Source organism: Globicephala melas, chromosome 18 (assembly GCF_963455315.2).
Source record: "Globicephala melas chromosome 18, mGloMel1.2, whole genome shotgun sequence".
Classification (NCBI taxonomy): Eukaryota; Metazoa; Chordata; class Mammalia; order Artiodactyla; family Delphinidae; genus Globicephala; species Globicephala melas.
The window spans coordinates 24,092,151-24,106,814 of NC_083331.1; the positions used below are offsets into that span (position 1 = coordinate 24,092,151).

General features: G+C 39.4%; 1 protein-coding gene across 4 annotated transcripts in view; it reads right to left on the minus strand.

The window, feature by feature from the left end:
* DGKH (diacylglycerol kinase eta) overlaps positions 1-14,664 on the minus strand; it is a 173,183-nt gene that overhangs the window by 91,906 nt on the left and 66,613 nt on the right. For 3 of the 4 annotated variants that reach the window (XM_060288274.1, XM_060288273.1, XM_060288276.1), the window contains 2 exons: positions 10,515-10,625; positions 4,652-4,732 (listed from right to left, as the gene is read on the minus strand). The exons of the other annotated variant lie outside the window; for it this stretch is intronic. In XM_060288274.1, the coding sequence (XP_060144257.1) occupies positions 4,652-4,732; positions 10,515-10,625 (192 nt within the window). The remainder of the gene's footprint in view (positions 1-4,651; positions 4,733-10,514; positions 10,626-14,664) is intronic. 4 annotated transcript variants of the gene reach the window in all.

Below are 14,664 nucleotides of genomic sequence, written 5' to 3' on the forward strand. Positions count from 1 at the left end.
AATCAATTCTCTCTAGTTTAATATAAGAAGAGCACATTCACATACAGCACAGAGGTATGTTAAAGATAAAAAGGTTAAAGTGAAAATAAAACTCCAAAACACCATGCAAATATCAATAAAATAAAAAAGAAAATTAAAAATGGACAAAAAAATTAATGTTTCACTGATTCCACAGTTATAGAAAATGTCATGGCAGAATTTTAAACTACAAATAAATTAATTGTGAACATTAACCTAAACGCTCATAAAATGCCAATAAGGCTGTCTGGAACTGTTCTTTTCTGTTCCCCGATCACATCACCGACACCTAACGTCACAGAAAATGCATTCAACGTTAGTAGGTTTTGCTGTTGTTGCCTGATGCAGAAGACACTTGTAAAACCAGAAATGCAAACTTAGGTCAAAATTAGCCCAATGTAGGGTAATTAAAAAGTATACATGTATGTGCACGTGCATGTGTGTGTATTTAATTTATCATACCTATTTATTTTGACATTGTGAGACCTGGAGCAGAGGAATCCAGCTATTCTGTGAAACCAACAGACACTGTGAGATAATAAACAGGCATTGTTTTACGCCACTGATCTGTTACGAAACAACAGAAAACTAATACAATACCTGAGGCAATTTAGACAACCCAAAAAACAAGACAATTATTAACTCCAGGGATGGGAGCATAGGCCTGTTTAAAAGTAATCATCGTGTAGGTAGAACCATGTCTGTAGATCCTTTGACACCACCCTCAAGATGTCTGTGTCCCCTCCTCTGGAAGCTCAGTCAGTCTCAGTGCTTGCTCATAACCACAGAATGACTTCCCCAGCTAAGTCAGTTTCTGCCCCGCTCTCTAGAACACTCCCTGTAGAACCCATTTTAACAGAGTTTGACACTGGGTTTTTGGGTAAAGCACAGCTTTTCCACTTTCCATTTACTAATTATAGATTTTCCATTTACTATCATCCCTTGTCAATACATCATCCTTAGGGACTTCAAGGCAAAGAGTAGAGGCTGTAATGAGGCAGAATTCAGCTGTCGCTGGATTCCCCAGCCATAACACCACCGAACTACACCATTAACCTCTGACACGAACTGGCCAAAATAACACCACGGGTAGCAGTCACTGTTACCCAGGGAGGTGGAACATTTAAATATTTAAAGATAGGAAGGATTGTCAATGACTGGTTGAAAACATAACTCTTATTCCATTTTATACCCTGGAAAGTTCTACCAAATTGATTTGCTATAAACCTCTAAGCAATCTGCCTAACAGTTTAGTCTCGCATTTCTCGTCCAACAAACTTCAGAAACGAAGTTTGGTTGAGTGAAACATTGGAAATTTCTTGAAAATATTTCAACGAAAGTCTCCTCGTGCCCCAAATGAACTTTCATCTTATTAATTAAAATCAACAAATACTTATGGATAAGGTACTATGAGATAAAAATGTATAACAGTGTTCCTATCCTCAAGGAGGTTATAAGAAACATACGTACTTAGCCAAACACAAGGCAGAATATAGTAAGTTCTGTGAGAAGGTACAAAAGGAGAGACTGCATGCAGTTGGAGGTCCAAGAAAGAGCTGTACGAAGGATTTGAATAACCTCTCCCAAATCTTAAATTTCGGAACCCTCACTCAGACTGAACTCTAGATCCTTGTCGGGGAGAACCCCTTATCCACAACCCCACCACGAGTCTCCACAGAGGGGAGAAAACTATTGCTCACTTCCCAGGGAAGACAAGTGGTGAATCTGATAGGTTAATCGCCTTACCTGAATTTCACCTGGGAGGAAGGAAGAATAAGCACCATTTTGCCCTCCGGCCTCCAACAACTTATCAGAAGCTCTGTATTTAGTGGTTATTGGATCCTGTTCAGCCATTAATAAAGTCATCCCGTATTCCTTATGCTCCGTTCTCAAAAACCGAGAACTCACGGGGGAAGATGGATCAGTTACTGATCCCTCAAACACCCAACAATCCCTCTTTATCTTTCTGTCCAGTATGCCCTATAAACCACCAATCCTGGGCCAATCTAGTTGCTTTTCTTTACTCCTATCTTTAAGAAAATGCTATAGGCCCAGGAATTAAGACCATTACTTATCTCCAATCTCTGGTGGACACTAGCTACTACCTAGTAATCTTCTACTGGTCAGTTTCGATTCTTATTTTCTACAGAAGCTCCTCCAAACCCTCCTAAAGTCTTATTCATAGCATATGACCTCATCTGCAATTTCACTGAGAAAACAGTAGTGTTTGGGTTTGAAATATATGAACTTCCTGCCCGCACCTACTTCCGTAAACCTTCTGTCTCCTATTCAAGGCTCATCTCTTAACCTGTGCTCCGGGTCCCACCCCCTGCAGTTTACCCAGCAATCACGCTCCAACAATTATTTCCTTTCTCTCCTGCAGCTTCAGCTTTTGATTCTAACAATTCTTTCCTCTCTTCATATAGACACACTCAAAATTCATTTTAAAAACAAAGCAAAAGATCCTCAACAACAACAAAACCAGAAATGCCTCTTCAGACCTAAACATTCTTGTTGCTACATGTCTGCTCCTTTTTTTTTTTTCTGGTACGCGGGCCTCACTGTTGTGGCCTCTCCCGTTGCGGAGCACAGGCTCCGGACGCGCAGGCTCAGCGGCCATGGCTCACGGGCCCAGGCGCTCCGCGGCATGTGGGATCTTCCCGGACCGGGGCACGAACCCGTGTCTCCTGTATCGGCAGGTGGACTCTCAACCACTGCGCCACCAGGGAAGCCCTGCTCCTTCTTTTAACCGCCAAACTTGTAGGACAAGGAGTCCGTGCTGGCTCTCTCTGCCTTTCCACTTAGCATTCGCCATGCAGCCTACTGCATGCCACCCTCCACTGCAACTACTCACATCAGTGTGACCAAATGACCTCCTGATTCAGATTCAACAGACACTTTTCCTTTCTTCTTTGACTTGACCTCTCTACAGCATTTGATGTTTAACAACTTCCGTCTTGAAACTCCCTTCCACTGGCTTTTTATATATCACTGCCTCCTGATGCTCCTTCTATACTTCAGAATGCTCTCTCTCAGTCTTTATTGGTCAAACCTTACATTTTAACTTTTTCCCAGGATTCTATTCTTGGCTGTCCTCTCTCTTCTCAAACTCAACGGTCCCTGGGGAGGGGGTGGGGGAGGAATATTCACAGCATGAATTATCGCACATGCCCATAAATCAATAAGACTAAATCCGAACTCATTTGCTTCTTCTCCATCCCCTACCCTTACCAGTGCTTACCTCCATCATGGCACTGCTCTGTGTTTGTTTATCTGTCTGACCTCCCTGCCCTGGCACGCCTAGGGGATGAACACAAAACACTGCTGTCCATAGTGGAAGCTTCCTAGGGCAGGGGCTAGGAGTGTGGAAGGGGTTAGCGACCTAGCAAGAACAATGCACCTGAGAGGACCTAAGGAAAATGTAGCTGTAAAAGTATCCCAGGGACCTCCCTAGTGGCACAGTGGATAAGACTCCACGCTCCCAAAGCAGGGGGCCTGGGTTCGATCCCTGGTCAGGGAACTAGATCCCACATGCGTGCTGCAACTAAGGAGCCCACGGGCTGCACCTAAGGAGCTGGCGAGCCACAACTAAGGAGCCCGGGAGCTGCAACTAAGGAGCCCACCTGCTGCAACGAAGACCTGGTGCAACCAAATAAATAAATAAATATTTAAATATTTTTTTAAGAAAAAGAATCCCAGATGAACTTCACTGAACTACACCATGAATATCTTGAGGGAAGTGATATATATATATATATATGTATATATGTATATATGTATATTTTATTTTATTTCTCTGAATCCCTTGTGTTTATTAGCACGAGTGCCTAGCAATGGTGGATCCTCAATTCATATTTAATTCATATTTTTGTAATCAAAGTAGTAGAAAAAGTATGGGATATCTGAGATAAGCTTTGAAGAATTGGTAGAATTTCAACAGCTGTTGATGGAGGAGGGATCATTTAAGTCAGAGGGAATGGAAAAAGCATTAGGTTCAGACAGAACTGCTGGACTGGTGGGATGTATAAGGACAAATAATTATCAGTATGCTAGAATGCTGAGGAAGGAATTTACAGGACTTTACGGCGGAGTTACAGATGCAACCTGACAGGCGGTGGCGAGCCAGTGAGGTCTTTTAAGCAATGTGATTTGCAATTGGAAAAAAATTAACTGGAACAGAGGACACTTCTTTAAATAGCTGCCAGATGAATTACCTAAGTGAGAAGAAACGAAGGCCTGAACTACAGCAACTAGAGTAACTGTAGATTGAAAGGAGAAAATATTATTTTTAAGACTGAAGGTAAAAAACCAAACTTTTTGAATATTTAAGAACAGCGGAATTAGCTGAACATTAAAGGGAGGTGAAAATTTTAAGGCACTAAAATTAGAAGGTCTAAAAAGAAAACTATATAAATACTTTTAAAAAATACATTTAATACATTGGTTTATTGACCCAAACAATCATGACACGTTGGGTATTAGCGTCTACAACGTACTTATCAAGTTTACTGTTCTTGGTGAGAACTCCAACACGTGTGACACACAGCCGGCAATTAAAGAGGGCGTTCAGTACAAGCTCACGAAAGATCATTCTGTAACTTTTGAGGGGGGAGTTACCAGAGTATAACCATACCGTGAAGCTGTTGTTAGCATTTTTTGTGCTTGCTTCAGCTACACTGGCATCTGAGAGGTCAACTTCATCAAATATCAGAGACTGTTAATGAAAAAGAACACAAACATGTCAAGTGCAAACCTAACTGAATGCTCCTTAGTTTTTTTTTTTTTTTTTTTTACCGTCACATCATGACCATGAAGCTATGTCAGGAATTAGAAAGAAAAACTGAAATTACTGATGCTTGGTGAGTAAAACCATAAAGTTCAACGAACACATAAATTCCAAACTGTAAAGGACTTTAAAGAACTCCCCTGGCATATTGTTTCATTGAAAAATGCTCTGTGCTCTCCAGAAGCATCGTTTATGGGAAACCTACTACTCAGTGTATGACATACACACATACTCGCACACTCCCCACAATGAGAAGAACTAGTCCTGGCTCAGATCACGGACAGTTACTGAACTTTTTGAACGTGACCTTCCTCATCTGTAAATGTGTTCAAATGAGATGGTGCATGTGCTCTGCAAATATAAGATGACATTTCTTTTATACTCTTAAAAGTTTTATTTATTTATTTATTTAATTTTTTTTTTTTGCAGGCTCCAACATTTTTTTTTTAAGCTTAGAAGTGATTTTAATCAAAAAAGTTTCAGTGGTTAAAAACTCCATAGAACTAAAATCTTTAAAATGGACAATTGAAAAATTAGGAAATTCTAGTAAATAAATGTATCCTTCCCACTCTGAGTGAGTTGGTCCTTGTTCACAGTCATTCAATGTTCTTCCAGTGAGGCAGGTATAACACCACTCCTCTAGGACTGCTAGAAAGAGGCTCCCTTATCTAGTAACTTTTACCACCCAAGATCTCCAGGGGGTTATGCAACTCTACTTCAACCCAACCAATCTGACCGTAAGACTTGTTCCCTGACTGCAAGGAATTTATAATCTAGCACGGGAGCTGAAATAGACACAACTTGTTTTAAGTAAGGGAGACTACTAAAAGTGGAAGAGCAGACACTACAAAATGCTATGGAAGGTCACAGCAGAAAACAAATGCTTTCTCTTGTGAATAATGGAATGAAGACAATTTGGGGGGGACCTTAAAGAAAATAGGGAATTTCTTTAAGTGGAGATAGAGGAAAAATCATCCTGGGGATCGAAAACATGGGGCAAGGCTGTAGACTATCAAGTGGTCAGTGCTGTCTGGAGATAAATGTGAGAGGTCAGAATGGAGCCAGATCAGGGATAACCATGAACATAATGACTTTTAAAATAAGATTATTCTATGTTGTTATTACTTCCACAGCTGCATAAACTAAGAATTAGGTTTGTTTGTTTATTTATTTATTTTTTACCTCCTGGTGGACAACTCTACTAATTATATCACAAACACGTGTTTTTTAACACAGAAATGATCGATTATCCTACTGGCGCAGTAACAATAAATCTTAATATTTTTAAATTGAAGTATAGTTGGACATACAATATTATGTTAGTTTCAAGCGTACAACATAGTAATTTGACAATCAAATACATCATCAAATGATCACCATGATAAGTCCAGTAACCATTTGTCATCATACAAAATTATTACAATATTATTAATTATATTCCGTATACTATATATTAAACCCCCATGACATTTAACCCTCCCCTCTGGCAACCACCCATGTGTTCTCTGTATCTGTAAGTCTCTTTCTGTTTTGGTTTGTTTGTTCATTTGTTGTTTTCTAGATTCCACACATAAGTGAGATTGTACGGTATTTGCCTTTCTCTGACTTACTTCACTCAGCATAATACCTTCTATGTTCATCCATGTTGTTGCAAATGGCAAGATTTCATTCTTTATGGCTAATATTTCATTATATTCATTACAAACAATTGGTCTGTTCAGATTTTCTGTTTCTTCCTGATTCAGTCCTGGAAGATTGTATGTTTTGAGAAATTTATCCAGTTCTCCCAGGTTGTCCGATTTGTTGGTATATAGTTTTCATAGTAACCTCTTGTGATCCTTTGTATTTCTGTGATGTCAGTTGTAACTTCTCTTTCATTTCCGATTTTATTTATTTGGCCCTCTCTCTTTTTTTCTTGATGACTTTGGATAAAGGTTTATCAATTTCATTTATCTTTTCAAAGAACCTGCTCTTAGGTTTTTGTGGGGTTTTTTAGTCTCTATTTCATTTAATTCCGCTCGTAACTTTACTATTTCCTTCCTTCTACTAACTCTGGACTTGTTTATTCTTCTTTTTCTTGTTCCTCTAGGTGTAAGGTTAGATTGTTTATTTGAGATTTTTCTTGTTTCCTGAGGTAGGCCTGTATTACTATCAAATTCCCCCTTAGAACTGCCTTTGCTGAGTCCCAAAGACTTTGGAACACTGTGTTTCCATTTTAATTTGTTTGGAGGTATTTCTTGATATCCTCTTTGATTTCTTCAGTGACCCATTGGTTGTTACTGAGTTTGTTGCTTAGACTCCATGTGTTTGAGTTTTATTCCAGTTTTTCTTGCGGTTGATTTCTAGTCTCATACTGTTGTGGTCAGAAAAGATGCTTGATGTGATTTCAGTATTTTAAAATTTATTGAGATTTGTAGCCTAATAAAAGATCTGTCCTGGAGTGTTCCATGTGCACTTGAAAAGAATGTATATTCTGCTGTTATGGGGTGGAATGTCCTGTATATATTATTAAGTCCCATTGAGTCTAATGTGTCATTTAAGGCCAGTGTTTCTTTACTGATTTTGTCTGAATGATCTAATGACTACATTACATTGATGTAATGGAGTGTCAAAGTCCCCTACTATTATTGTATTACTGTCAGTTTCTCCTTTATGTCTGTTAATATTTGGTTTACATATTCAGCTGCTCCTCTGCTGGGCATATATATATTTAGTAGTGTTATATCTTCTTATTGGATTGATCCCTTTATCATTAGGTAATGCTCTTCTTTGTCTCTTGTTACAGTCTTTGTTTTAACGTCTATTTTGTCTGCTATAAGTATTGCTATCTCATGTTTCTTTTCATTTCTATTTGCATGGAATATCTTTTTCATCTCTTCACTTTCAGTCTGTGTGTGTCTTTAGATCTGAAGTGAGTCTCTTGTAGGCACCATATATATGGGTCTTGTTTTTTGTATCTATTCAGCCACGCTGTGTCTTTTGATTGGTGCATTTAGTCCATTTAGATGTAAAGTAATTATTGATAAGTATGTACTTATTGCCATTTTTGTGAATTGTTTTCTGTTTATCTTTGTTGTTCTTCTCTGTTCCCTTCTTCTTCTCTTGCTCTCTCCCCTCGTGATTTTTTTTTTTTTTTTTTTTGCGGTATGCGGGCCTCTCACTGCCGCGGCCTCTCCCGTTGCGGAGCACAGGCTCCGGACGCACAGGCTCAGCAGCCATGGCTCACGGGCCCAGCCGCTCCGCAGCATGTGGGATCTTCCCGGACCGGGGCACGAACCCGTGTCCCCTGCATCGGCAGGCGGACTCACAACCACTGCGCCACCAGGGAAGCCCTCCCCTTGTGATCTGATGATTTTCCTTAGTATTATGTTTATATTCCTTTCTCTTTATTGTTTGTATATCTGTTATCAGTTTTTGGTTTGTGGTTACCATGAGGTCCTTACACAACAACCTCTGTATATAGCAGTCTATTTTATGTTGATAGTTGCTTAAGTTTGAGCATGCTCTAAAAGCACTACATTTTTACTCCATCCACCATTTTATGTTTTTGATGTTATCTTACTTTGTGTATCCCTTAACTAATTATTGTAGATATATATGGTTTTACTAGTTTTGTTTTTTAACCTTCATACTAGCTATATAGGTGGTTGATCCACTACCTTTACTATATTTTTGCCTTTACTGATGAGATATTGTCTTTCATAATTTTCATATTTCTAGTTATAATTTTTTCTTTTCTGTTTAAATTTCTTTAACATTTCTTGTGAGACTGGTTTAGTGGTGACGAACTATAAAGTAGACAAGCTATTGCTTGTCTGGGGAACTCTATCTCTCTCTCAATTCTGAATGATGGCCTTGCCGGATAGAATATTCTTGGTTATAAGTTTTCTCCTTTCAGTACTTTGAATATATTGTGCCACTCCCTTCTGTAAAGTTTTTGCTGAAAAGTCAGCTGACAGTCTTATGGGGACTCCCATGTATGTAACTAGTTGTTTTTCTCTTGTTGCTTTTAAGGTTTTCTCTTTAGCTTAACATTTTGGCATTTGAATTATAATGTGTCTTGGTGTGGGTCCCTTTGGGTTCACTTTGTTTGGGTCCCTCTGTAATTCCTGGGCCTGGATGTCTGTACCCTTCACCAAGTTAGAAAAGTTTTCAGCCATATTTCTTCAAATAGGTTTTCTGTCCTTTTCATTCTCTCTTCCCCTTCTGGGACCCTTATAATGTGAATGTTGGAATGTTGGTATACTTGATGTTGCCCAAGAGGTCCCTTAAACTATCCATTTTTTGGTTTCTTTTTCTTTTTACTGTTCTGATTGGGTGATTTCCACTACCTTATCTTCTAGACCACTGGTCCTCTCTTCTGCATCATCTAATCTGCTGTTGGTTTCCTCTGGTGTATTTTTCATTTCCATTATTACTTTCTATCTCTTTGTTGAAATTCTCACTCTTCTATACTTCTACTGAGTTCAGTGAGTATCTTTATGACCATTACTTTGAACACCTTATCTGGAAGTTTGCTTATCTCCATTTCATTCAATCTATTTCTGAGGGTTTGTCTAGTTCTTTCATTTGGAACATATTCCTTTGTTTCTTCATTTTGCCTAACTTTCTGTGTTTGTTTCTACATATTGCGTAGATCAGCTACGTCCCTCGGTCTTGAGAGAGTGGCTTTGTGTAGAAGGTATCCTGTGGGGCCCAGTAGCATGGTCTCCCTTGGTTACCAGGGCCAGATGCTCCAGGAGTGTCCCCTTTGTGGGCTGCATGTGTCCTCCTGTTGTGGCTCAGCTGCACTTGCTGAGGGGGTGCTTGTACGCAAGGATGGACCCCAGTGTGGCTGGCTGCAAGGCCCAGTTGCAACTGTTGTGGGTGCTCTGGTGTGTGGGGCTGACCCCTGGGGCAGGAGCCACTTTAGGGGGACACTAGTGTTGGCCAAAGGTGTCCACCAGGTCTAACAGGGCAGGGGGCTGTTTTGGTGGGGCTCCAGTGCCAGCTGAGGGTACCCACCTTAATGTTTATTTTTGAAGGAACAGTAAAATATCCATTTTAAATGGAAGCTCATCATTACAATTTTTTTCTTCCAAAGCTACATCATTCTTATTTCATTCAATTAGTATATAAAAATTATTTAAGCCTTGATTTTATTTCACTGTGATTTTTATTTCTAAATGCTAGCATAATTGAGTGATTGTCTTGTGCCAGGTATTATGTAAGCACTTCATGTATGTAATTTCATTTAAGCTTCCTCTCAACAACATGCTGTCCACAGCCACTCCACTGGAATGTGCTAGAATTGGGATACAAACTCTTGTCTGAAACCAGAGTATGAACTCTTAGCAACTACAGCAATTCTCTCTCTCATTTCCAGGAAAAGATTTATGGGGTAAAAAGTAGCAAGAAAGGGGGGAACCCAAATTTAGAGTTTATTATATATAATAAGGTTACACTTAACTGTTCATTTTACTTGGAAGGAAAAAAGAAAGAAAGAAAACTGCACTAGGACCATCCTATAAGATTGTCCTTAGGGGAAATGGCATGAAACTGACTCAAAAAGACCCCCTTAGGATTTGGTCCAAGATGAATCACATTTATATGGAATTTATATCAGAGCAGTAATGATAGTGAGCCCCAAGACAAAAACAGTTTATAGAACCAAAATTTCAATTCCATCTACAGCCTTCGAGGGCTTGCAACTAGTATTCTCTCGAATTACCTTTGAGTCCTTTGCATAATAAAGTGTACGACCTCGAAGTTTGAAATATCGCTTTTTCCATCTTTGGAAAGAGCTGGTTTGCTTCAACAGCTGTCCCTCTTTAATACTGGTCTAGGGAGAAGCAGAAACACAACAACATGATTAAAATGAAATTCAAAACCAAATAAATTTCAAAATTAATGACACACTATCATTAACATTTTGAATATTATTTCTCATGCTTTGCAAATTACATGAGAGAATATTTTATTCTCCCCATCCAACAAGCGAACACATGTGCAAAGTCCCAAAGAGCAAAGGTGAATTCAACATGGTGACTCAAAGCAGTCATAAACACTATGGAAGACACATGCACAAAACTAATACTTTTCAATACAGTGTGATGAGTACATGTACATATATAAGTACATATATACTTGTATATAGTAAAATGGTGGAAGGGTGGAGGTGCAGTATAATGTAATGGTTAAGAAGGCATGGGCTCTGGAGCCAGAAACCTGTGATCAACGCCTGGTGCCACCACTTAGTAGCTGGATGATCTTAGGCAAGTCAATAAACTTCATGGCTTTATTTATTCATCTATAAAATGAGGATGACAACAGGACATACCTTATAGGGTTGCTGTTGTGAGAAATTAATTTTAAAAACACGTAAAGGTATTTACTGCGTGGCACATAGTAAGTGCTCATTAAATGTCAGTTACCATCAGCTATGTGTTATTGTAACAAACACATACTCAAAGCATGGTGCATGGCAACCCGAAGAAGGAAGCTCTGCCTCAGAGGGAGTCAGTGATGTTGTCCTCCCAGAGGAAAGCCTTAGGTGGGTCTTGAAGGAGTTTGTCAGAATGATAAGGAGTGGGAGAAGGGTATTTTACATGTGTGCAGAAGTAGAAAGGTATAAAACAGCACAGATATTTGGGGAATCTTCACAGAGTTTCTGGTTATAAACACAGGGTAGAGCTTGTAACGGGGAGCAGCAAGAGCTGTGGCTGGAAGAGGTGGGCAGGGGCTCTGGGAATCTGGGCTAGACCCTGTGCTAAGTGCTTTATGTATACAAGTTCATTTTATTGCCACCAACGACATCCTTGGAACCCCTCTGACTTCATCTAGTGTCTCTGCTTCACTTGGTCACCTCCATTCACAATGATGCTTTGCTTTTAAGTGGTCATGCATGCACGTCCCTTAGGACTGGACACTACCTATTCTCTCCTCCTGGACTGCTCTTCCCTCAAATATCCATCTGATTAACTCCTTCACCTCCTTCAAGTCTCTCACCTTCTTAATGAGACCCACCTCACTGACCTCCTATTGTACATGCTCTCCATATCTTCCCCCATCCAGATCTTATTTACTTCCCCACACAAAGTACTTTCCATCTTCTAATGTATAATGTAATTTACTTATTTATTTATTGTGCTACCCCTATTAGAATATAAGTTCCCTGAGTTTATTATATCTAATAAAATTAAATTTAATGTTTCATTTCAACTGGAAGGAAAAAAAAAAGGAAGAAGGAAGGACACTTTATTTATAGCAAACTAAACTTACAGCCTTCCTATGAGACTGTCCTTAGGAAATATGTCATGGGATTGACTCAAATAGATCCCCTTGGGATGGGGGTCCAAGATGGATCACATCTATCCTGAATTCACAGAAGAGCAGTAATGCTACAGTGAATCTCCAGGGCAAAAACAGCTTACAGAAGCAACATTTTATATCCATCCCACTGGACTGCACACTGATGTGTCTCGAATACCTAGAATATTATCTGGCACATATGATATGGAGATCCATATGAATGAATAGAAGATGCTGAGATTAAACCCATGTCTGTTTGAACTCCAGAGTTTATTTCCAACTTTCACACTATACTCTCTTTTATTACCAACAAGACATAAAATATTGAGAAAAGTTTGTTGTCTCTAATATGGTAGTTAGGTCACACTCATGTTTACTTTCAGTTTCATTAAAAGATTCCCTCTAGAGCCTGCTCTCAGATGGTCCTCCAGGAATTGTGAGAGCATTAAAATTTAATGATAACAAAATACTTTTGAAACTTCAGTACCAAAGAGCCCGACTTAGAATCAGACAGACAGACTTCAAGCCAGGCTCCGCTACACGCTAGCAGTATAGATCTGCGTAAGTTACTTCAGCTCTCTGTGCCCAGTTTCCTCCCCTAAAATATGGAAATAATAATGCCAACTTCACAAGCTTGTTGCATCTAATTTAATTATAAGATAATGCCTGGAGAGTACTTAGCACACTATCTGGGTTACAGAAGATATTTAATAAATGGCAGAAAGTGTTATTATGATATCGTTATGCTATTAAGTTCACGGAGTATTTGCCAGGCACCAAATTATAAGAGCTTCTTGGAAGAAGTGAATAAGTGTTTGCAGGCCTCTGTGAGAGCAAATAACAGCTGGAGCAGAAGGAGAGTGTCAAGAGATGAGGTTAAGGGAGACAACAGCCAGGCAATGCTGGCCACAGAGGGGAGCTTGCTTTTTATTCAAAGTGCAAAAAGCTAGTGAACTGTCTGAAGCGGGACAGTGAGAATGGGGAAATGGGTGAGATAGAGTGGAGGACCAATTAGGAGGCTGCTGCAGGAGTCCCAGGGAGGATAGAACTAAGGTTGTAGCATCACTGAGACCGACAGAAGTAGAGGAATTTGAGACGTTATTTTGAAGGCAGAATCTACCGGCCTTGCTGATAGACGTGAAGGGCAAGAGAGAGAAAAGAACCAAGGGAAAGTGTAAGCATTTGCCTTGGGCAACCAGATGCAGAAGACTGCGAGAGAAAAGGGTATTAATAAGGAAGAGTTAAGTGGTGAGCTGCCCTGCTGCAGCATCCGAAGTTACCCAGGGTAGAAAGTCTATATTCTTAAACTTGATCACAAAGTCTTAAAATGCTATAAAAATATAACTCATCCAGAGAACACATCTCTTGGCAATTCAAATTATAAAAGTGGGTGTTTTAAGATTTTTGTAAAGTTCTGTTGAAGGCAATGAGGAAGAAAAGTTAATGTTTAGTCTACTTATGTTCTATCAGGCTGTTTCTAAAAAGCATAAATAATCTAATATTTCTTCACATTGTTACTAATTTTCTAAAATGAAAACCTGATTACATTATGCCACTGCTTAAATCCTTCCTTAGTTCTATCTTTTTTTTTTTAATCGATGTATAGTTGATTTACAATGCTGTGTTAGTTTCAGGTATACAGCAAAGTGATTCAGTTATACACACACACACACACACACACACACACACACACACACATATTCTTTTTCAGGTTCTTTTCCCTGAAAGGTTATTACAAAATATTGAGTATACTTCCCTGTGCTTGTCTGTTTTGTACGCAGAAGTATGTACATTTTAATTCCACACTCCTAATTTATCCTATCTCCCTCTTTCCCCTTTGGTAACAAACATAAGTTTGTTTTCTAGGTCTGTGGTTCCTTTTCTGTTTTGTAAATGAATTCATTTGTATCTTTTTTTTTGCCTGCAGCATAAAGTCCAAACTTCTGTATGTATCAGAGAAGACCCCTGCATGATGCTGTCCAACCTTCTCGCTTGCCCCTCCTGCCAGAGGCTCCTCCCTCTGCCCTAAACGCCCCCTCCTCAATCGCCTGTCTTGAAAGCGCCCAATCATTTCAATTCTGATCTAGTGCCACCGCCTCTGGAAGACTTCCCCACCCCCTAGGAGGAAGTGAACACTCCCACCTTTGTCTCTCGAATGTGTCCTTCTCCTACCTGTATAACAGCACCTATGACAACTGAATGGCATGTTTGTGTTCCCACCAGGCTGTGACCTTCATGGAACGAAGACCATGTCCTACGTATTTTAATAATATCACCAAATAACACGTTAGCTGACACTTTAAGGCCTCCATAAATGTTAAACCAAACAACTTTTAAAGTGTAAAAGGGTATATAACTTTGTCTTTTAAAACGAAGATAGAATTAGGAAAGAAAACAGGAAAGAATGGCTATAAATGATTTTATGGTTTCCAGCATTCAGCAGGTCTGCTTCTTTTCACTGCATACAAAAAACAGCAAATACAATGCAAAAAAGTATATGTGGACCCCGAGGTGCACTCCCCGGGTGAGGGTTTGGGGAGAGATACTCAGAGGAACAGGAAAATGTCTAT